The following is a 22825-nucleotide window of genomic DNA, read 5'->3' as shown; positions in this document are numbered from 1 at the left end:
TAAATTTATGGAAGTCATATGCTAATTGTATATGCAGTAATTTAATGCAAATAGGCACCCACCAGCATGGAATTAATAATACTTGATAGTATTAATAGAATTCATGTGAAGGAAATACCATGTTTGATTTTACATGTTTTCCTACTTTTCTTTTAATTTTTAGTTAACAAGAAAGATAAAAAAATAAAAAATCTACTGCAGGTAGATTGCACTGTCATGCAATAATAAATTACTTAAACTGCAAGTAGCCCAATTCCTTTTATATGGTCCCTCTTTGCCACAGAGTTTCTTATTCAGCAATCCCTACAAAAAGATCTATTAACAAAAACATATGGTGGTTGGAGTGCTCTGGCTTTCTCAGCAAGGTAATATATAATATAATTAATTGAGCCTCTGGGCCATCTTAATATCAATGGGATTAGGTACTTGTTTAAAGAAAGTCATGTGCCTATTAATTTGCTGAATTGAGGCCTAAGATAAAGAGGAAAATACTGCATGTGATTATGTCATAAAAGATAGCAATCCTCTGGCTACATAGGAGGGGTCTGAGTTAAGGCTATGCAGAACCATGTATTCAAAAGCTTTAGTTTACCAGGTGGAAAGCAAGTTTTTACATGTTGTGTAAAGTGCTGTATGATGCAACATATATAGTAGGGCACAAGTTGGAATGTCCCAGGAATTCCAACTACCTGCCATATAATCCCATGTTATTATCTCAGTATTATTTCAACAGTTGTTGAGAGCCTATTCCTGAGGGTCTCTGCTAGGATTGACTCTTAGGACAGGCCCAGCCACCGGCTCATGGTGGTTAATGGCGCTTCTCAGATACCACAAATGCACTTGTCTTGTCTTCACACCTCAGTGCACTTCCAAAGCACAATGTCAGACACAAAAACCACTCAGGCTGCTCTGCATGATTGTTCAATTAAAGAGCACAGATAATTTCCAAGACTATTTCAAGTATAAACACGGGCCATTATCTACACGTCTTTTAATCATACGAAGAAAATACAAATGTTGAGAGGGCAATGAAACTGAAATGTGAGGAAAACTTCTTATGCAAATAGTTGTTCACCTTTTCTTTGTTTTTCTTCTCCTAAATTTAGTTGACAAAATCATGAGCTAATGGAAGGGTCCACAAAGCAGAGTTTTTCCTCCTCTGCCTGCATCTATGAAGAGTGTGAGGACATAGATTACAGAATCTATTTTCAAAAAGTCTATTCTCAGCCTTTCTGGAGATATACAGAAGTTTTAATAATTGCTCTGACATGCCTGTTCAGCCACAGGGAGTCTATCCCAATAATTTAGACAATCTTTAAATTGAAACAGTTTGCTGGAAAAGTTATTTGAATGTGTCACTGTGGTAAGGAGAAAAACACTCTGTTGCATAGCATCAGAACAACAACTCTGAATCTTTGTGACCTAAGTAACGCCTGGGGTCTGTGCTTAAAGAAATGGAAATGTTTCCCTTTTAAAGGAAGGGAAATTTAATTTTTGTATTTTGACATAGTGTGATACAAGCAATTCTCTTTTGCTATTGCTTTGTAGTGACGATAGGATTTCAAAAAGGGACTTTTGAAATAAAACAAGGTTAGGTCAGACTGAAGAGCTCTTGAAAAGCCTACTCCAAACTAGCAAAGCTATTTCATTTTCCATTCTTTGAGCCACTCATATCTTAAGCAAAGTGCACTGTGTTTTTCAGAGGATGCCTATAAAACTCAAGTCCGAATTGATGATGAACCAGCCTATTTGGACATTCTAGACACTGCTGGACAGGTGAGTAATTCTCTAATGTGAGTCATTCAATCAGAGATAAACTCAAAGATTTTAACCTCGGATGTATGGGTCACAGTGCTAGGAACAAGGTTCCCTATTCAAACATAAAGGAAGCAGTGGCAGAATAACACAGAGGAATTAACAAAGGAGAAGATTAAAGGAGTGCTGCAGTATAGCACAGTATAATTTCCAAATTGCATCACAGGAGACAGACAGGCTGAAATGAGCAGTAGATAAAAAGATGTTTGTTTCTTTTTCTTTTGTATGCAGGAACATCTATCACAATAATGGAATGAATAATACTGTGTTGATTGTCTTACGTCTTTCTCAGTCCTCCTTTTTTATATGTATTACAGGAATTTTCTGGTCAGCTTTTAGACTAAGTATTTTGTTACATTTCCTCTTCTACCCACATTATATTTAAATATCAAATGCTCACACATAAGGAAAATATCTTCATGCCAGAAGTAATACACAGTGTACATACACAGGTTTTCCAGAGAAAGCTGTGGCTGTCCAGTCCCTGGAAGTGTCCAAGGCTAAGCAGGATGGGACTTGGAGCAACCTGGTCTAGTGTAAGGTGTCCCTGCCCATGGCAGGGGGGTTGGAATGAGATGAAATTTAAGCTCCCTCCCAACCCAAACCATCCTGTGATTCTGCCATTTCTATGACAGCATGTCTGCTGTGTGAACATCAGTCAGGGGATTAATTTCATATACAGTAACAAAGAAGAAGGTTAAGTAAAATAATTTATTCTACCTGACTCAGTTCATTCCCTTTCCATCTCAAGATATTTTTACTGTTTAATCAAAGTGCTGCCACTTGCTGATCTTTTCCTCAGGTGTGTCTCAGGGTCTGTTTGAAGGATTTTGTAGTTTCTCAAGTTTCCATAGTGCATGTGCACCTTGTGCAGGAATGAGACAACCAACAGGGAACTTAAATGTACTTAAATAAACAAAGAAATATCTGAGAAGGAAAAGCCTGGTAACCTTGTTTTCAGCTTCCCAGATGTCTGAATGCACCTAAAATGGGCATTGAAACTGGTGGGGAGTGCAGTCTGCTGCCAGAAATTTACAGGAAGTTCATCTGCTGTCAGTCATTTTCACATACACAATTTTTGCATGATTTTTTTTTTTTATTTTGGGTCATATGAAAAGGCTAGAACTAAACCTCATTCGTAATTTATGGGAGGGGGATATGATTGCCAAGGTTATGAGTTTTATCAGAGCAGACAACTGTAAGGTAAGGAAAGAAATCAGAATAATTCAGTCAGTGGAAGGTGATAAGAACAATGGAAGAGGAAAGCTCATAAACAGTTTTAAATTTTGTCTCTATTAGGAAAAGAAACATCTACAATATTAGAGGTCCATGGCATGTAGTGACCAAGTAATGAAATGTGGTGCAGATATTTCACAGAATCATAGAAATTTTAAGGTTGGAAAATATCTTTAAGATCATTGAGCCCAACCATTAATCCAGCATTACCAAGCCCACCATTAAACCACGACTCCAAGTGCCACAGCTACACATTTTTTAAATCCCTCAGAGGATGATGACTCCACCACTATCCAGGCATCCTGTGCCAGGGTTTGAAAACCCTTTCAGAAAAGAAATTTTTCCTAATGTCCAATCTAAACCTCCTTTGTTCCCTCAGCCATTCCTCTCTGTAGCGAGCAGAGGCCTGTGACAGAAGCGCCACACTCAGCAGATCCATCAGCCCAGGCCATTGCACAGCCTGGTCATAGCTATTCTACTTCAGTTGAAATGATTCTACCAAGTCAATTTGATATGACAAAAACTGTTTTAAATTCCCCTGTTGTTCCAGTGCAGATTGTCATCACTGAAACACATTCCCAGTGTAACTAGGAAGCTCTTCCCCCTTTTCTTCCCCACAATTTTTCAGGAGCTGTCCATTCTAAGTGTCCTGGATTTAGCTGCTTGTCTTTGCAGATGTCTTTGGATTTGTTGCCCCTCTATCTGCACTACACAGCTTCAGAATAAATCAAGACCTAATCCGACTCCCATTGAAGTCAGCAGCTGAAATAGGCTCTTTCTTCACAGAGGACTTAATGGTGCTCTCACCAAAGCTCACACAAATTCTGCTCTGACTTTGGTGACTCAGGGTAAAAATCCAAAGCACCCAGTTGGGCTGCTGCTGCTCTGTGCCTTGATGGTACCTAGTTGTTTTTATTCCCCTGGGTTCTATGTCAAATAGGAGATGGTGTTACAGCTTCTAAATCAGGCAGTGGAAATCTCATTTGTCTGGGTGTCCTTGAAGTCATAAATACTTCATCATCAACTTTGAATAATGACTTTAATCACTTCAGAAGATCAAGGAGCTAAAATTGTAATTCATCCCTATTTGGGAACACAAGAAGTCAATAGAGAAACTGACTGAATTTAATGTGTTTTGTTGTTGTGCTCGAGGATATATTTCAACAAAAATGTTTCTTCTTTCCCTCCTGTATCTATGGACTAATTGAGAATTTCAACACTGACCAAATTATCTACTAATAATTGTTTTCAATTGTCATGTCTAGACTTAAAAACCCGCATGTGATTTCATACCTGACACTGCATAAAAGTCTTTGATATTTTAACTGGTAGATCCAGTATGAAGCACTTAAATCATAAATGGTGCTTCAAAAATACATTTATGTTCTCAACTTTCTGAAGCTGAAAAAGAAAACAAAACATTCAAACAAAGTGAAAACCAGAAATATTAATAAACTTGCTCATCTAGTTACTGATTTTTCTCTTCTCATGAATATACAGACACTATAACATAGACCAATTGCTTGTCTCAGGAAGAAAACTGATGTTCTGTGAACTCTTGATACATGTTTTATACACAATCATTTGCCCTTTTGTGCTCTTCCAGTACTATTTTTTCTACTGAAAGCACAACAAGAGGCATTTTCTTAATGAGTGTAAGGGTTGGTGTAAGCAGTTTTGCTTCACTGAACTCACTACAGCTGCTTTTCACCACCCTCTACACCTGCCAGCCAGGCAGCCTGTGTTTACTCACCACAGTCAAATTCAGACAGAATATGTTTACCTCAGACAGTTTCAGGAGCAGGTATTGATGGAGCTCCTTGTAGCTGGATTGTCATAAACAGACCTAACTTGAGCTGTTCCTACCAAAAAAGCTTGTAAATGTGTGGTGCTGCAAGGAAATGAACAAAAAATTGATGCTGATATTCTTTTTCAGTGGCACAACCAAGTATAGAAGAAGCTGCCAGTAATTCCTTTGGTTAGCTGTCTGTGATGCCTTTGGCTCTTTAACTAGAAGTCATATTCTTAACCCAAAAGTTTTCTTTTTGCAACTACATTTCAATTAAATCCAAAACAAGAAGAAAATAAAGCCAAGCAGAGTAAATGTGAGATTAAGATCATATTTATAAAATTGAAGAAGTTTCTTTTTTTAGCTTTTATACTAGCTACAGTAGGGCATGTGGAGTATATAGGACAAACTTAACGGAAATCTGCAAATGCAAATTAGTATCCATAAAGATAGCTTGAACTTCCTTGTTCACCCATATGGGAGATTTTTTGAGTAACATTCCCTTGAAATTCACCTGTGTCCGTTGAGTTTGGAAGTGGTGTTTGTGGCAATAATTGTGGGATTTCCCTTTTCTTGACCGATGCATCATAAAAATAATCTGCTCTTACATACATTTAATCTAAACTGATGTAGTCTTTGGTTTCCAGCAAACTTGCAGGTCCAAATGAAGGGACATTCAGCCTTCAAGCACTTTATTCTGCATTCAGTTCCCTTCACAATTATTCTCAGGGAGTGACAACCCCCAACTGCTCCAACCGCGCACAAAAAAGCCTCCACACAGAGTTATAGAAACCTTCTGTTCACTCATTTACGCTTTCTCACCCTCTCTTCTAGCTTAAAAATATGTTGCTACTTCTGCAGCCCAGAAGTATACTCCTCATGGAGCACACACAGCAGTTATCTCTCCTGCTGTATTTATGTTGACTGGCACAGGAGCTTTTATTCCTGCCGCAGCTTTCCTCTGTGTGACACATTACCCAATCTCTGTGTAGACCTCACACCGAACACTAAAAGAGCAGCAGAGTTCCCTTCACTGAAAAACAATCTGATCTGATATGTAAAAGAGGCAAAAATTCTTTTCAGATACAAAGCAGGCAAGTATGTGGAAAAAATGGATTTCTGTACCTGTCAGCGAGACAGTACATTCCGAGATTATTGCACCAATTTTTGTTTGCTAAAAAGTGAGCTTTTTATGATAAACTTAGTGCACCAGGATATTTCCCAGGTGTGAGTCAGAGACTTGAAAAATTGGCCTTAAAATGTGATGGTATGCCATTTCAGGGAGATTTTCCTTTGTCTGGAGCTGTGTGCGCATGAATTCATTTCCAGGCAGACACTTTTCAACCTGACAACAACAGCGCACTCTGTACTGAAATCCATCTCTCAAATTGCTAGCAAATCACAGGACATGTTTATCCTGCCAACCTGCAGGACTATGATTCTTACCCCCTGCTTCAAGCTTTGAAGAGGAACCATATTAGTCCCAAGAGCCCTTCAGATAAACACACTTTCTCAGACTAAACACTATAGTCCGATGATTCACTCAGGCTGTTATCTGAGAACCTTCTGCTTATTATCTAAACATGCTGCTCTAATCCTGAATCAATGGAAGTGAAATCTCAAAGTACACTAGTGCAGCTTATCTCAAGGAAATGTAAAATGCCTTTTTGGCAGTAATTATGCCTTAATGGGTCTTTACAGCATGTTCTTGTAAGGGGAAAATAATTTTATTGCACTTTCTGCTAGGTACTGTAATGCATAAATGAAATCCATTTTATTTTTAAAGCATAGGGATATTGAAGTAAGTAGCAACTATTAATGCAGTGTCTTAGGTGAGAAGAGCATTTTTTATTTCCTTTGTATGTTGTTGTTCCACAGGCTGTTGAAAACATACTTAGAAAGTCAAATCACAGCACTGAACACTTCCTGGGTTCTCAATACAAGTTGTACAGTAATATCTGGGAAGAGCTAAAATCTCTCCCTTGACCAAGTAATTTTATTTGCCAATGGACAGATTGTGAAGAAGCACTTATTTGGCACAGATACAGAGTGGAAAAAACTGTTGCAGTAAATCACAGATGAAATTGCAGACCTGACACCAATTTCCTTCAAATCATGGGCAAAATATTTCTTGACTTCAGTAGGAAAAGATCTAGGCATATACTGATAAAAAGAAGTATATTACCAAAGGAAGAACAGGCAACTGGCAGCCAAGATTCCCAACTTCCTTTCTCATCTGTCCCCATGAGTGAATCACGATGCAATAAAGGGTGGATCAGTTTGTATTTGTAGGCCTGCATTTATCTTCCTGTCAAACAGGTGCAATAAAACATTGCAGGGAACAAGCATTTAGGGTGAACATGGGCATTTATTGAGTCCGACAATACCAGTTTCCTGTGCATTGCTACCATTCTGCTTCAGCAAAGTCAGTGGTAGTGGTTCCATACTGCTGGTGGAGCAAAACTTTCTGGTGTTTTCTGTTTTCTTTCAACAAAGGCTTGTTTTTTTTCTTTCTTGAAATGCTTTCCCTCTCACTGTTCTGTGTCTTTCTCTAACTGGCAACTTTCAAAACCACAGTGAAACACAGTGACGCTCTTGAAAGATTTATGGTTTTTTCCTTTTTAATAAAATGAGAACACAAGAAAAGAAAATAGATTATTACAAATTTTGATAAAAGTAGAAACATTTTTTTTCTTCTTTCCAGGCATTTCTTTGCTGCATTTCCTTCTGGATTTTTGGTTTTGTTGTTGCTGGGTAGGGTTTTTTTATTATTTTATTTAATTTGGCTTTGAGGTGGTTTTGGTTGGCTGGTTGGTTTTGTTCTGGTGTACAGTGAATGGAAAATACCTATATAAACATATCCCATATGAGTAAACTTTATCCAGGTCCTCCACAAATTGTGATAATGTAAATTCACCTTTTCTCCCATCACTAAAAAATATTCTGCACCTTTTCTTTACACCAGTGAATGATACTGAAGTACTTTGAAGTTCCAGTAGACACTGCACATACTCTGTGTCCTGATTTCTTTATATGTACATATATGACTGTCCTAGATAATATCACCAGGAATTCCATTTTACATAGGCTTGATATCAAAAGCTACTTGTTACCAAGCAGTTGTACACAAACCAGGGATGCCAGTGGGCAGAAAACTGTATTCTACCTCTGTCAGTTTTCACAAAGCTCATATCATAATGATATTTCCAGGACTAAAATATTGGCTTGAATACTGAGAAAATAAGCACATATTACAGCACCACATGGTGCCCATTTCCCCAGATCAAATGACCAAGAAAAGTTATTTTGCAGAGCAGGGCATTAATGCTTCTCAGGAAAAGTAGGTTGTGCCCAAAAATGAGATTTTTAAAATTAAATGTCTTTTATGCCATTCTGTAGCCTTGAATGGTGGTGTCTCCAGACAAAGAGAACAAAAGCAGAGAGTTACATAGTGTTATCTGAATCATCCAAACATTTCACTTATAAAACCGCATGAGAAGGACTGCTGGAAAAGGCTTTCTAAAAATGTGATTTTTATATCCCACTACCAGGAGGGGAATGGAAAAGCTTAAAGACAGGTAATATCTTTCAAGCTGGAGTTTCAATAATTTTGCCCCACCACCTGGAAGTGAAACTGCCTCCTATCAATCAAACAAACAGACAAAAAAACCCAACTAACAAACAAACAAACAGAAAAGTAAACCTCAGCAAATTTTGAACTCCATTGCTTGTTACCTTTATAATCTGAGAAATGTTATTCCATCCATCCAGATTTTTCAAAGAGGGATTGAGAGCAAAGTAGAAGCTCAATAAAATAGTTAATGAAAATATGAAATATTTTCTGAGAGGTTTTTTCAATTTTTTTCCTTAACAAGCTATATTTTGCATATATATTATTCTCACTTCCATAGAAGAAAGATTGCACAGCTTGAGTAGACTTTCATGCCCGTTTTTATTTTGTGGCTATTGGATGAGGAGAATAAATTGTTGTCATGAGTGTTCCATATCATTATCAGAGCTGTGGGATGATGTGAGACAAACCACACCAGGGAACAATCTTTTCTTTTAATTAGACAAAAAACTCACAAGCTTAGCAGTGCCCACATTGACTGTACCTGTGTCAGAAATCAGTGTGGTACCTGACTAACACCATGGAGAAAGCTGAAGAAGTCAGGCTCCACTAACTTTTGGACTTGCATATGAGCTTTGGCCCTGCGTAGAAGAGTTTTGGCGTATCTCAGAAGATACTCAATGTCTTTCAGGATCATAAAATCATGGAATGATTTTGATTAGAAGTGATTGCAAAACCCCTGCCATGGGCAGGGACACCTTCCACTAGACCAGGGTGCTCCAAGCCCCGTCCAACCTGGCCTTGGACACTGCCAGGGATCCAGGGGCAGCCACATCTCAGGGCAACCTAACCACCCTCACAGGGAAGAATTTCTTCCTGATATCCCATCTAACCCTGCTCTCTGTCAGTTTAAAGCCATTCCGCCTTAACCGGTCACTCCATGCCCTTTTCCAAAGTCCCTCTCCAGTGCTCTTGTACCCCTTCCTGGAAAGTGCCTCAAGGTCTCCCTGGATCCTTCACTTTCTCTGTTGGATCTATTGATCTAACCAAGGTACCTCATGACTTACTGTTTTGGAGCTCTGCCTGTGTCCTCACAGTTTATTGTTTGTTGTTTTTTTTTTTTTTTCCTCTAATGCAATGAAAATTATTCAGTTGCTCCAGAAATATTTGTGCATACGGAAATGAAAAAAAACATGTTGGGAAGCCACAGGGACATGACAACTCAGTCATTTTGTGTTACAGGTTCACGTTGTCAGCAATACAAAAACCATGCAGGATTGTAAAGAAGGTATTTTGCATTCATTTTGGTGGTGATTTATGTAGTCCCCAGGGAACACATCCCTCAGATAAACACTGAGCTAAATTTCAGTCGCAGAAATGAGTGCACTATAGATTCAATGTTACAAAAGTCTAAAACAGCCACTCCACAGATTGCTTGCTCCTTCCTTTCCCCCCTTTTCAGGTTCTCGGATTGTATTATATCTCTGCTGATAAGTAGGGCACAGGGGAGGGGAGAGATAAACCTATGTTGTGGAATTTTTAAGGTAAGCACACTTGTTAGAGAAGTCATCATGAAAGAGGATATATGCAAACCAGAACATAATTTGCAGTCATTTATCGGAGCAATGAGGTGTTTGACTCCACAGCCTCCTGGTTTACTTCTGCAAGGCTGCACAAGGCCTCACTGGGGAAGGTGGCAAGTCTGTGATGACCACAGAAGCTGACAAGAGCATGTCTGAATCCCTGCAAAACCTCTGCTTGCAGCTGTAGTCATTACCTCTTCACTAGTGGCTTGTTTGTTTTTTTTTTTAATCTCTGCTTCTTACTAAAATGTAATTACCAAGCTATTAATTTTTCCCTTTAACAGTTTATGATGCATTTGTGATAAAAGGTGAAAACTGGCTTTATTCTTATTTTGCATACCAATGAGAATGGGGGAGAAATATTAAGTGGTGCATGATAAACCAAGTGCATTTGGGGGTTTTAGAGGTAGTTAACAATGAAGATTGCTTCAGTGCCTGCATTTAGAAGAAAATTGCTAAGGTGTTTATCCCTCAGAGAGAGACCATTAACATGAATATGAAAGAAAAAGGCAATTTTATGAGTTAGGGAGTGTAACACTGAGGAATTTTTACTGGCATTGTGGAGAATTGATATGGTGATTTCATCCATATTTAGGGGTGAATAAAAAGTAGATATCATCTCCCAGGTGATGGACTGCATCTTTTCATTACTGCACATGACAAACCATCTTGGGGAGGGCAGGATTAATAAAGTTAACAAAAGCAGAGTTGCAGAAAACTGTCAAATATATTATGACGTGGAGGCAGAAGGGCAATTAGAGTGGGAACATTGGGAATCTCAGTGAAAAGAAGCTGTATCTGGAGGCAGAGTCTGAGTGCCACAGCATGTTATTTACTAGTTCCTCAGCAAGAAAGAATGGTCACTTTGTGATGTTATATTTTGTAGTCCTGGGTTATTTTACTGGAAGTTGCTCAAATCTGTCTTTTTCTCGCCCTTATTTATTTCCCTTTACTTACTTTTTTTTCTGTCAGGCTGGTGTGGCTCAATCTTCCTGCATAAGTCATGATGCAGGACATGTGAATACAGAATAGTGAGTGCATATAAAATGTTCTGCAGTTAGGGAAAGGGCAGTGAAATAGTCATCCATCTGTGCTCAGGATGCAAAGGAGCATTGACACCTGTTTTTCACCAGGCTTAATCCTGCATGGTCTGTGACTGAGAGCAGTGCAAGATAGGATGGGAAGCAGTATCACAGCTGGGAGGAGAAGGGGAACCTGAATCTATAAGTTAACTTGTGGGAAACAACATGATTTCACTGATGGCGAAAATCGATCGTGTCTAACAATGACTTGAAGTCAATAAAAAAATAACCTCTCATATCCATGACATCACAATCCCAGACAGGATGAAATCTTGACATTCCAGTTCAGAGGCTCAGACTCGTTTGGATGAAGATGAGAGCAATGTAATCATGAGTTGCCCTTATTGAGTAATTCACATTAAGAAACTGCTATCTTTATTTTTAATTAATTTCTCTTTCCATTCAGGACTTTGGTTGTGCATAAAGTCTCTTCTGTAGTCAGAGATTAAAGATGTATTAACCAGTGGGAAGGAATCCATCTCTTTTGGTGAGGATACATTAGTTCCTAGAAAGAACACTGATCTGAGGTCTAATGCAATATCATCTCCTCTCTGGGACTGAAAACCTGTTTCTGGAGTAAACAGGTTGTTGCTGAAGAGCATTAAATGTAGGGGAAAGTAGTAGGAGGAAATCATTTTAGAAAGTTTTCAGCCAAAATTTTGTGAAAATCAGGAATGTAAATCTGTGCTTGAATTTAATAATCAGAACATGTCTAATTGTGTTTCTGATGCTGCTGACCATCCATTTATTTGGCCCACTGAGCCTGCACCATCTTCTTGCCCACAGGCAAGGTCTTGAGGTCCTCCCTGTCAATCCTAGGTGAGCTAACCTGGAAAACCCCTGGAAATCAGCAGCTAAAAGTAATGCTGCTATTTATCATAGAAATGGATATGATACCTGTGTGTCTTCCAGAAAGAACACCTATCATGAATATTCTCCTTCTCCTGTTTCCCTTTCCAGGTAAATAAATTAGCTTAAATGGGGGTTGCCAGTTGTCTTCTAAATTACAGATTAATTTCAGTGCCTGTCTCAGCTTTATCCTTGTACATTCCCAGAGTTAAGAAAAGGCTACTGATTTTGTACAATGTGGAGTTTGTAATATTGCCTTGGAAGGCTGTCAGATAAAGCTCAGAAAGCCATTAGTCTGCTGGGAGCTTGGACTGAATCTCTTTTATCTTCATACTTTTTCCATCATCTGTGATGTGCATTTTGTCCCCAGTACAAATTCACAGAAGAAAAGGGATATTGCTGTTTTACAACAGAAGCAAGAATTCTTTCCTGTAATTATAAGGCGTGAGACACTGCCTGATCATTAATCAAGGGACTGATTATAATAATAATCCACTTCTACTGCAGGCTTATGGGCTAATTCTCATTTATTACTAATCCCATTTTGAACTGCTCCTGAATCATTACCAGAACAGGCAAAAAAGGGTGTGAGAGACGAGTTTGATGTACAACCAGAACACTGCAGAGACTTGACAAGGAGAAGAATCAATCTCCATCCTTCAGTGTTTAAGCCAGAGCCCCTGCATTTTCTTTGGTCTGTGTCTGAGCTGTTACTCAGCTCCCTTCCTTCCTCCCAGTGATGTGGCAGATGGTTTAGGCTGGCACAGGTGGCTGAGTACCACCTGCTGCAAAGTTTTTGCTATCTTTTGCCATGCAACTCTTTTTGTTGTTGCTCTTTGCAAAATATGGCTGGAAACAGGAGACAAGCAAGAAGAGAGTGTGAAGTGATGTTGATAATGTTCTGTGTTTCCTTGTTTTCTGCTGTGTCATTTCTGGGAATCTGTAGCTGGTGCAGGCAGGACTCCTGCAGGCAAAGCCAGCAGGTTGGAAACTTTGGCTTCTGTGATGGAAGAAGTGTTCCTTTCTTATCTCTTAGTGTTACTCAACCCATGCTGAGGAACAGCATTTCCCACTGCTGCATGCTGTGAGGGGAAAAATCCTCTATTGGCTTTAGGCATTAGATGCTACATTCTCTTGATCTTTTGAACTCGTTTTGAAATAAAACTGCCTTGTAGAAGCCAAATGAAAAGTTTAAAATGGAGGAGAAGACTAGCCTTATCACCCAAATGCATGAAGAATATGACTGGTCAGGGCCTGGCTGATACTGTGGACATCAGAGGCAGAGCTCTATATTTAGTCTCTGTCGAGGTAGTGAGAGAGGTACAAAAGAAAAACACCCCTGGCATCTTAAACACTTCCCTGAGGATGGGTTGAGTTACTCTCTGGAGTCAATCATGTGTCCCTAATGACTGCAGAGAGAGACTTGAAGACTAAATAAAGCTATGATTCTAAATGTAGAATACCCAACTACCTCTTCAGGGGGCAGAAACCAGATGAAATAAGGCCTGTCCTTCACATCTAGATTAGTACTGGTATTACAATATTTATAAGGTGTAATATCCAGCTAACATCCTATCTGGATGCTTTCTCATTTGAAATGTAACTGCTGCAGGTTTCTTGCTGCTTGCTATTACAAATAAGCTTTTAAAAACTACTTGCTTTTGTCCCTTCCTCCTCTCACAAAAAATGAAAGACTAAATCTGTGAAAACCAGATAATTATCACAGCACTTCTCACCAGTGTACTTTTATTAGGTAAATCTATTTCAAGAGGTAAATGAGAAGCACACTTTATGACAAGCTGTGCCAGGTGGATGATACGTAATCCCAATAAAGTCAACTTGATGCTTATGTGTGTAACAGAATTTACTAACAGAGAGACATGGGAGGTTTGTACTTTGGCTTTTTTGTTAAAAAGTATTCTTTGACCATATCTACAACAACTTTCCTGAGATAGGAGAAATCTCAACTTACTTTTAATAAAAAAAAATCCAAGTAAACAATGCAGTTTCATGAATTTTTTTATTGTTTTTATTTTTTCTTCTATCACTATTTGAAGATTTTTCCCCTCCCCCTGAGTTTCCTGTGTCCTTTTTGTTCATTTTATCCTTGTTTGTTCATTGTCATAGATGAACAATATCCTGCCGGTTTGCAAGAACATATCCCACCCCTCAAGTGTTCACTATAAACGTAAAAAACCCAGTTTATAATAAGAATGACCCCTGTGGTAATCAGGGAGACAGTTTTGATTAAGAACATCTGTTAGCAGGTTCCCGGTTCTAAAGTCAAGCAGAACATAAGACAAGAAGATATAGAAAGTGACATTCTTCAAACTGTGCGGCTGGCCTCCCTGGGGAGGCTCTGACCTCTTCCAGAGATACAAGCCAAGATCATAAAAAAAGAACAGACATCAAAATGTGTGGAGAGTGTGTGTAGTTTGAAAAACATGACACCTTTTTTTCGGAGGTGCTGCATCTTTAAATTTCTAAGTGCCACACTTCTGAGGAGCATGGGGAAGGACTGCACTTCTGAGCCGTGTTTACTCCTCAAACACATCACCACACAATGAAAAAGAAGGGACAGGGATGGTGACCCTCTGCTCATTGACTTGTCCCTTTTTTTTTTTTTTTTTTGTTCTTCTCCCCCCTTTTTTCCTTTTTGGCACTGACAAGGCCATCTCTTAGCTATGCAGAACATGGGAATCTGGGAGACATGGCTTCACTTCAGAGCTCTGCAGGTGTAAAATGGTGATGTGGCAGATGGTGCTTCTAAACAACTTCTATTCTGAGTCACATAGAAGCTTTTGTAGCCCAGCACTCCTTCTCCAGCATTGATCAGGAGGAAATTCTCAGGAAATAGTAAAGAAACAAACTTGGCTTTGCTGCTCAATCACTTCGTTTCCTCTTCTGGAGGCATTAAGATAGTGGTCTTATTTGGAAAGCATTCTGATCTCTAATGAAAAAAAACTCAACATACTAGTTCTATTTATATATCCATGATAACACTATGAATTTTAAAATTAATTAATCATATTGCTTCTTATGAAAAATTTTCTTTCGCTCATTGTGAAAAGTGAGATAAAAGAGTATAAATCAAGATGAAGGAGAGAAAGCAGAGGAGAGAAACATTTTCTCTTTGTTGTTTTCTTAAAAACTTCTAGAAAAAGAGAGCATATACAGGAGGATGAAATGTGGAAAGAGGAATGCTCTCCCAAGGGTAGGTATGGAAGTATTTCTTCAGCTTGAATGGATTGTATTATGAAAGACAAAGTGCTGCTAAGAGTTGAAAATTTTTGAGATATTAAAAGGCAATGAGATAGGTTTCTACAGATACACTGGCAGCTCCACAAAGATCAGGAAAATTGTGGGTCTGCTGGTGGAATGAGTGTGTCATAATGATGAGGAACATGGAATGTACAAATACACTCAACGCTTTCTCTATTCCAGCCTTCACTAGCAAGCTCTGCTCTTATGGCTCCAGGACTTTATGCCTCCTAGGAAAGTTTGAGGAAGAGAGAGAGTAGAGTGGGACAAAAAAGGGAGAAGTGGGTCACGCTGGGTGTAGGGAGTTCAGTGTAACAGGATGAGACACATCCAAGCATGTCGAGGGAGATGCTTTTTATCATTGTGAGGCCATTCTGATACCTTTGAAAAATTGTGTCAGATGCCTGATCACTGATGAAAGGCAAATGTGATATCTCTTTAGGAGCAACCTAACCATTGAGAGACTTACTTGCCAATGTTCTTCAACAACACATAGAAATACATAGTCTTATGAGCATTAGTGGCTTTTTTTTTCCTGCATTAATTTATACTGGAAAAAAGAAAAAGTTATGCTGCTCTCTTTCAACTTTTAGAAAAGTTTTGTTTTGCTTCTATCAAGAGTTGATGCTTGTTCTCAAGTATCACATCTCCTAAGAAGAATGATGATTTGGTTTCAAAAGAGTTTTTACTACACTTTTCAGTTAAGTCTTAGTCATAATACACAAGAGAGTACTCGAGTGATGTCAAGCTGCAAAGTGCTGTAAGCATGACAAATCTTCACTTTAATTCTCAGAATTGATTTCCTTTTGAGGGGGCGTGATTTCCTTCTGTCTCTTCCCCTTGGCATTTACTGACTTGGGAATGTTTTGTATTTTCCCTTTATTGAGTAGAAATTTGTATCCGCTATTCCTGAACGATTTTTAAGAGGAGCCTTTTTACAGCAAGGAACAATTAAAGATGATATAAGTGAGCCAGACACACTGATACACTGTTGCTTATTTTACAAGAGAACCAGGCAAAATACAAAAATAAAACTACTGAAAAATCTGTAAAACCTTAGACTTTATCTCTATCTACACCTGAACATCGACAGAACCCGAGTGAACTTGAGTTTTAGTACTGCTTACTGTAGAGAAGCATGAAAAAAGGGGAATCTGAAGCAAGGTTTGATTGAACTTAAAAATTAACAAAGAGATTTAGTTGCCTCTTACTTAGTCCTTTGTCTTTTATATATAGTATACATACAGAGTTGCAAAGATTTTATTACACTTATTGGTCATTATATTTATTCTTTCTCTTAGTATATATTATTATGTTGAGATTCCTGGTGAACGGAGGAAAAATCCATTTCTTTTGGAATCAAAAATCATGTTTATATCTGTTTGACCTTGGAGTCCTTGACTTTGTACTGAGCAATCATGCCAAGGGGAAAAAAGCTGAGAAATGAATGTCAACATAAAAAAATTGGAATGGAAATGACTAGCTGAGTTAACAACAGAAAGAAAAGTCTATGTCCTCAATGCAGTTTGCTCAGAATACTTAATGCCTCTGAAAATGGATCACTGCAAACATGACACTAAAGTATTTTGTCTGTTTAGTCCAATAAATCAGCAGCAATAATGTGTCATGATAAAAAATTGTGCAGGTAAATTCATTCATATCTTGAAAGTCTTAACTTTGCTCCGATAGGAACCAGAGCATGTAGGTAGATGATTCTGACTCAAGAGTGGCAGTCCCTAAAAGCTGAGAACTCTGTCCCTTTGGAATGATTCAGTGTGTGAAATTAGGAACCCAAGGTCTCCTGTCAGTCAGGGAAAGCCATTAAGCATCCCTGGGGAGTGATCCTGGGAGTACTGGTGCTGCAGAATGCTACTTACTGTGAGTAACTTAAACTGTGATGTGTGACTTAATTCCTTCTTGGTTTGCCATAAATGGCTATAAATGAGTGTACAAAGTTCTGAGCACTTCCTAGAGGTGGATCACCTCACTTAAACAGAGCTCATTCTTTGTAAAAGGTTGCACAGAGTTGTCATACAGTGCGACAGTAGTTGATTTATGAAATTTCTAACTTGGGGAGACAGGTCATCTGGGCTGGGCTTTAGGTTCCATGCGCAAACATGTACTTTTAGCAAGCAGCTCCACCCAGTTGTATAAATGCTCTAAAAATAAATAACAGGTGCAAAAAATAGATAATTAGATAACTAATGGTATAAGTATTTCCCATCAGCAGAAGCAGCCTGTAGTCCATTAACGGCATTGAATTGTTTGCCACTTTTTACAAGGACAGCTTAGACAGTGGGCAGTGACTAAATTCAGACACCTAATCCACAAATTTAACTTTGCTGAAGGTTTCCATTGTCTGCTCAGCCCGAAGGAGTCCTGGCCTAGTTCTGTTCCTCCTACAAAGGAGACTCCCCTACTAAACACGGTGTAGAACAGTTCTAAGGGACAGGTGCAAAGAGGAGAAAATCAGGGTTGCAAGGGATGGGCACTCCAGTGAGATCTTTGTTCTGGTATAAAAGCCTGGGGTCTGAGGGCAGGTAATGGATTTGATGACTGTGTTTAGTCATTAACACTCCTTGCCTTCAGCTTGGAGACTTTGAATGTGATCTCTAATTTTGTATGGCACCATTTATTAATCTAGTTGCTATCTAATGTAAATGGCAGGAAAAGACCTGGGAACAGAGACACAGCTCTGGTCAGTGTCTTATCCAAACCATAGAGTGTGGAATCCTTTCTGTTTGATATCTTCAGTGTCCAGCTACCCTACTGCCTAGACATCCAGTTTCAAGAGGATGGGCTACGTTATGACCTGATCCACTCTATCTTGTAGCCTGGTAGTCAATAAACTCTCCTGGGGTGCTACTGGTAATAATTTAGAGATTTTCAAATTCTGAGTAAGTCTCAAAGCAGAATCCTACTCTTAAATTACCTATTAGTTTGCCATTTTGAAGCTTAGTTGGGTGAACTTTTTCCTGCAGCAGGTGAAATGTTTTGAATGATGTATAAAGACCTTGGGTAAAAGATGCATCATAAATAAGTGATTATGGTCAACATGAAAGTCTATTCACAGGAGGTATTGTCAATCAACGTGAGCAACTATTGAGAGAGATTTAAGACTGAGACTTTAAAAAGAGCATAAGAAATCCATTTCCTTTCAATTTTCAGCAAGGGCTGAGGATATATGTATGTAAACTAAACTGTTTTAAAATACCCTAGCCTAAATTCCCAATAGAGTAAAAAATACAGGATTTGATGCTGCATCCTGCTGCTCATAGAAATAGTCCAATGTTGATCTGTGTATTCCTTTTTTATCAGACCTTCCTGCATCTTAACATCTCTGGAGAACTGATTCTGTCAGGAGGATTCTGATCCTGACCGACTGTTGCCATGGTATTGGGTTATTCTGGGCTGTGATCAAGAAAAGCAAACAAACTTGAGAAAGAAACTGGCTTTAAAACATGTTCTCAAGACACAGTGCCTGAGACTAGGTTTTGAAAACCAAATCTTCAATTTATTGTACAATGTGGCAGTTATTAAATGCTTCTGAAAAAAAATTAGTAACAAGAAGCATTGCTGTGATAATAAATGCATATATAAAAAGAGAGAAATGGAGGAGAAAATCAGGCCAATTCTAGCACTGTTTGAAATTGTTCATTCTCGTGTAATGGCATTATCCCACGGTGAACTGAAACCCCCATCTTTTTTGAGACCCTTTAAAAAGTAGAAGTTTTTGCAGATTGGATTCCCGTTTTGCTAGGTACTATTCCAAAGCTGGTGGGAATCAATGAATGTCTTTTTGATATTACTGAGCTTTTGAATTGAGTGCATAATAAGTAATTTGTACCTGTCTCCAATCCCTAGGTAGTAATATAGCTTCTTTTACACCTCTTAGTATTCTTTCAATTGCAATTCATCTGTTTGTACTGGCAGCACTGCAGAAGCTTCTGGTAATACATGAGACAGTATTTTCTGTATGCAGGGACTTGCATAATAAGTTCATATTCTAAGAGGACAGAGCTCCCTTGATGGGAAAAGAAAAAAAACATCCTAAGAGAAATCCTTATTATTGGGGTTGATGACCCCAGTAGGATACACAAATTTCAGCAAGCAGTGTTTACAAGGGTAAAACAAGAAATGTGAATCTATATAGGGAATCAGGGAAGTTTTCTGCAAGTTTGTTATTTACGGACGGATAATTTTGTTTGCCAAATTACTGAGAGTGTTCTTCCTGTTCTGCAGGCAGAATTCACTGCCATGAGGGACCAGTATATGCGAGGTGGAGAAGGCTTCATTATCTGCTATTCCATCACAGACCGCCAATCCTTTCAAGAAGCAGCTGAGTTTAAAGAACTCATTTATCGTGTCCGGCACACCTATGACATCCCCGTGGTGCTGGTGGGAAACAAAATAGACCTTGAGGAGTTCAGGCAGGTAAGCGACTCCTCCACTGTTTTTGGCTTGGTTTTCCTTGGCTGCCTCAGGGGTTTCTGCAGCATATGTTGTACCGTGCTACCAAGAATTATTAGCACAAGAAGATGTTTAATCAAAGAGCAACAAACTTGTAATAAATTAGGGTCTTTGCAGTTCTTTTCATTCATATGTTGTGGAACTTGAAGTAACCTTGGCAAATCACATCCAAACTTTCTCTGTTTTTACTTGAAAAACTTTGACTACTGTTGTCAGAAGATTTACATATATATTCATATATATGTATTCAACATAGAAAAAGCTTCAATCAGGATCTTTGTGGAAAAAAACTTGGGTTCCTTTGATGTTTCCAGACATTAAACAGAGGTTTCTTTTTTTTCTCCCAAACATACTAGATTTGATTAAAGGTTTTTCAAACTCAGACTTAAAAAAAAAAAAAAAAAGTGAAAATAAAGAAACACATGTGAGATCACATTTGCCTGAAGATCCAGTGACTATGTTGTTAGAGGGTTTGGTAAAATGGCGACATTTTGAGAATTGAAGACTTGAATTCACTTTGATTTTTATACAAGATTTCAGCTACCACCACCCATAGAGCAGCAGATTTTTTTGACTACAAGGCCAATAACTGTGGCTGTCTCAATGTCTTTGATAATCTTTGCTCACTCTTTTCATTTTGCTCCCTCTCTACTTCTTCCTTACTCTTTATACTGGTGAGTTAGAGAGAGATCAGATTAGAATGGCTTGGCTGTGACCTGGTACTGAATGGAAAATATGCCTAATCTTAAGCAGAGGCTTGGAGCAAGAAGGAAAAAGAAAAAAATATTATCCTATATGGAAATTTTAAGATGCCTCCGATACAGCTATGACTGCTTATGAATGCCTGACTTCTGTGCAGACATATGTAACACTTAAATAAAATGGTGGGTTTTTTGGTTCATTAGCATCTGTGCTCACACAATCCTGTATACTCTTCTCCACTTATCCTGTCACTCTTCTCCCCATTTCTTTGTCTTCTTTGTTCTACCTGAAGAAAATCCAAGACAGTATTGAGCCTGAAATTAGTCTTAAAGATCTGATTATGTACATTTAAAATTTCACATCTGTTTTCCAGATCATTGGCTTCCTCCCTAAATCAGGATGTGACAAAACCCTGATGGTGACAATCCAGCTGCAGTTTAACAGGCATCTTGAGCCTCAAACAGCAGTGCCATGTGCTTATACACCAGAGGGGAGGGATATGTGTTTGGGGAAGGAAGTGGATTCAGTGGTTTTGCTGAGAGAACAGGACATTGCACTTGACCCCAAAGCAGGATTTCTTAATTGGTACAAAGACACTCTTGCACTCATCTTTGATACTATCTCTTTCTGATCTTACTTTTTGTTCAACTTTTATATTTTAATCACTGTCAACATACATAAAAACATATGCCTGATTTAAATACTTTTACATTCTCAACGATCTTGTCTGGTGTCACAAACAGGAAAATTACTGTGCATGAATGCCTGGATTGGATTTCCCTGACAACATTCAAGATTAAGAGGCATGGGGAGGGATTGGGGAATAATATTTGAAATTATGCCCGTGAGGTGTGATAGACACACTAAAAACTGTTCTATAAGGTCCCCACTGATGATCCTGCCCTAATGTGTAAACAAGGAAAGTCCAAATTGTAGTTCTGCATTTTTAAAAGTTTTCAATGAAACAGGATTTAGATCTTCAAAATGTTTTCTTCCATATGCCCTCTACAAATGCCAATGTTTGGCAATGTTAGAAGGGTTTTCTCAAATATTCTGCAATCCAGATTTTGACCCTTAAGTCAAAGACTAGTAAGGTAATGCAAAGCAGTTCTGCTCCTTTAAATAAAGCATTTGAATATGACTTTGTGCCCGTAAGCAAGTAGTATGAACCAACTGTAGAGCTAAGCAATTTATTCTGAAGTCCATATTTTGGGATATTCTTTTTAAATCTAGACTATGTCTACCCCATGGCTGTTGTCAGCATAACTAGTTGGTGCTAGAGTATATAAATTGTCCTCCTGGAGTGTATCTTCACCTAAGTTTAATACATTTTAGATTGTGTTTTCAGATACCACTCCACAATTCAAAGCAAATCATGGTTAAGTGGGGGTGATGAGCAGATACTTCTCAGAGTACCTTCCTGACCTAAACTGAAGCCCCAGCCTGTGGGAGGACACTTCTGTGCCCAGCTTTAAGCACATATTAATGCACCTCAGTGTTTCATTTTCTCAGGACTGGGACATGAGGCTGTGCTGTATGTTTAACAAACACTGAAACAAGTTTTATCTATGCTCACTTGTAAGGTTAAGCAATATCTAACTGGATGAGGTCTGGGAAGGTAGATTGAAAAGGATCTTTTCAAGGTCATGCACTGTGGTTACAGCTTCATTAAAAGCATTTGGATGGCTGAGAGTGACAGCAGACTAACTGTGGAGTGACAGGCAGCAATGAGCTGGTGATGAAGGACATTAACATATCAATGAACAAACAGGGAGGTATACAAGCACACTAAATTCAAACAGCTGAAAAATAGTAGGTGTCAGAATGCAATCAGCCAGATTGGAATTTGACCAGGGCACCAGGGCTAATATTGTGGATTTGTTTAATGACATTTTTCTCCTATGAATTTCATTAAAACAACTGTAATGTTATTCATGTTATTTCAAGACACAACATTAAGTTCAACATTCCTGGGCATCATTTCCATTTAATGACAATTCTGCAACAATCAGACAGGCCATAGTGGTTTGGCCAGACAAAGCTTTTGTTTGAAATGTGAATCCCAACACAGTACAGTTAATGATGTATGCTGCTTTCCTCAAATCTATCAACAGGACTACAAGAACAAAACTAATCTGCAATTAAAATTGTTTCTTAAGAGGAAACACTGCCGACAAACAAAAACAACAAGCTTATTATTTTTAAATAATATTTTTATTTTATGATGGCTTCAGTGAAATTATAGTCTTTATGTATGGCTGTGATTTTTAATGTCCTAAGAAATGGGTTTGTCTGTACTCCTTCTTAAACCAAGTTTTAGTTACATTCACCAGCCCAAAGAATAAACACTTTCAATTTTCTCTGAAAAACATGGGGGAAAAACTGGGGGGAAAAACAAAGTAAATCATTATCTTGATGTATATGTGGTGGCAAGGCACCCTCCATCCCCCAGTGAACAGGCATGAAT

At 38.4% G+C, this 22825-nt stretch overlaps 1 protein-coding gene across 1 annotated transcript in view; it reads left to right on the top strand.

Moving 5' to 3' along the window:
• RIT2 (Ras like without CAAX 2) overlaps nucleotides 1-22825 on the top strand; it is a gene marked incomplete at both ends in the record, with an annotated part of 182193 nt that overhangs the window by 75298 nt on the left and 84070 nt on the right. The window contains 2 exons of the mRNA XM_082302111.1: nucleotides 1703-1776; nucleotides 19429-19620. Coding sequence (XP_082158237.1) covers nucleotides 1703-1776; nucleotides 19429-19620 — 266 coding nt within the window. The remainder of the gene's footprint in view (nucleotides 1-1702; nucleotides 1777-19428; nucleotides 19621-22825) is intronic.

Source organism: Coloeus monedula (genome assembly GCF_965178545.1).
Source record: "Coloeus monedula genome assembly, chromosome: Z".
In the NCBI taxonomy this organism is placed as follows: Eukaryota; Metazoa; Chordata; class Aves; order Passeriformes; family Corvidae; genus Coloeus; species Coloeus monedula.
This window is presented reverse-complemented; position numbering and strand designations above follow the sequence as displayed.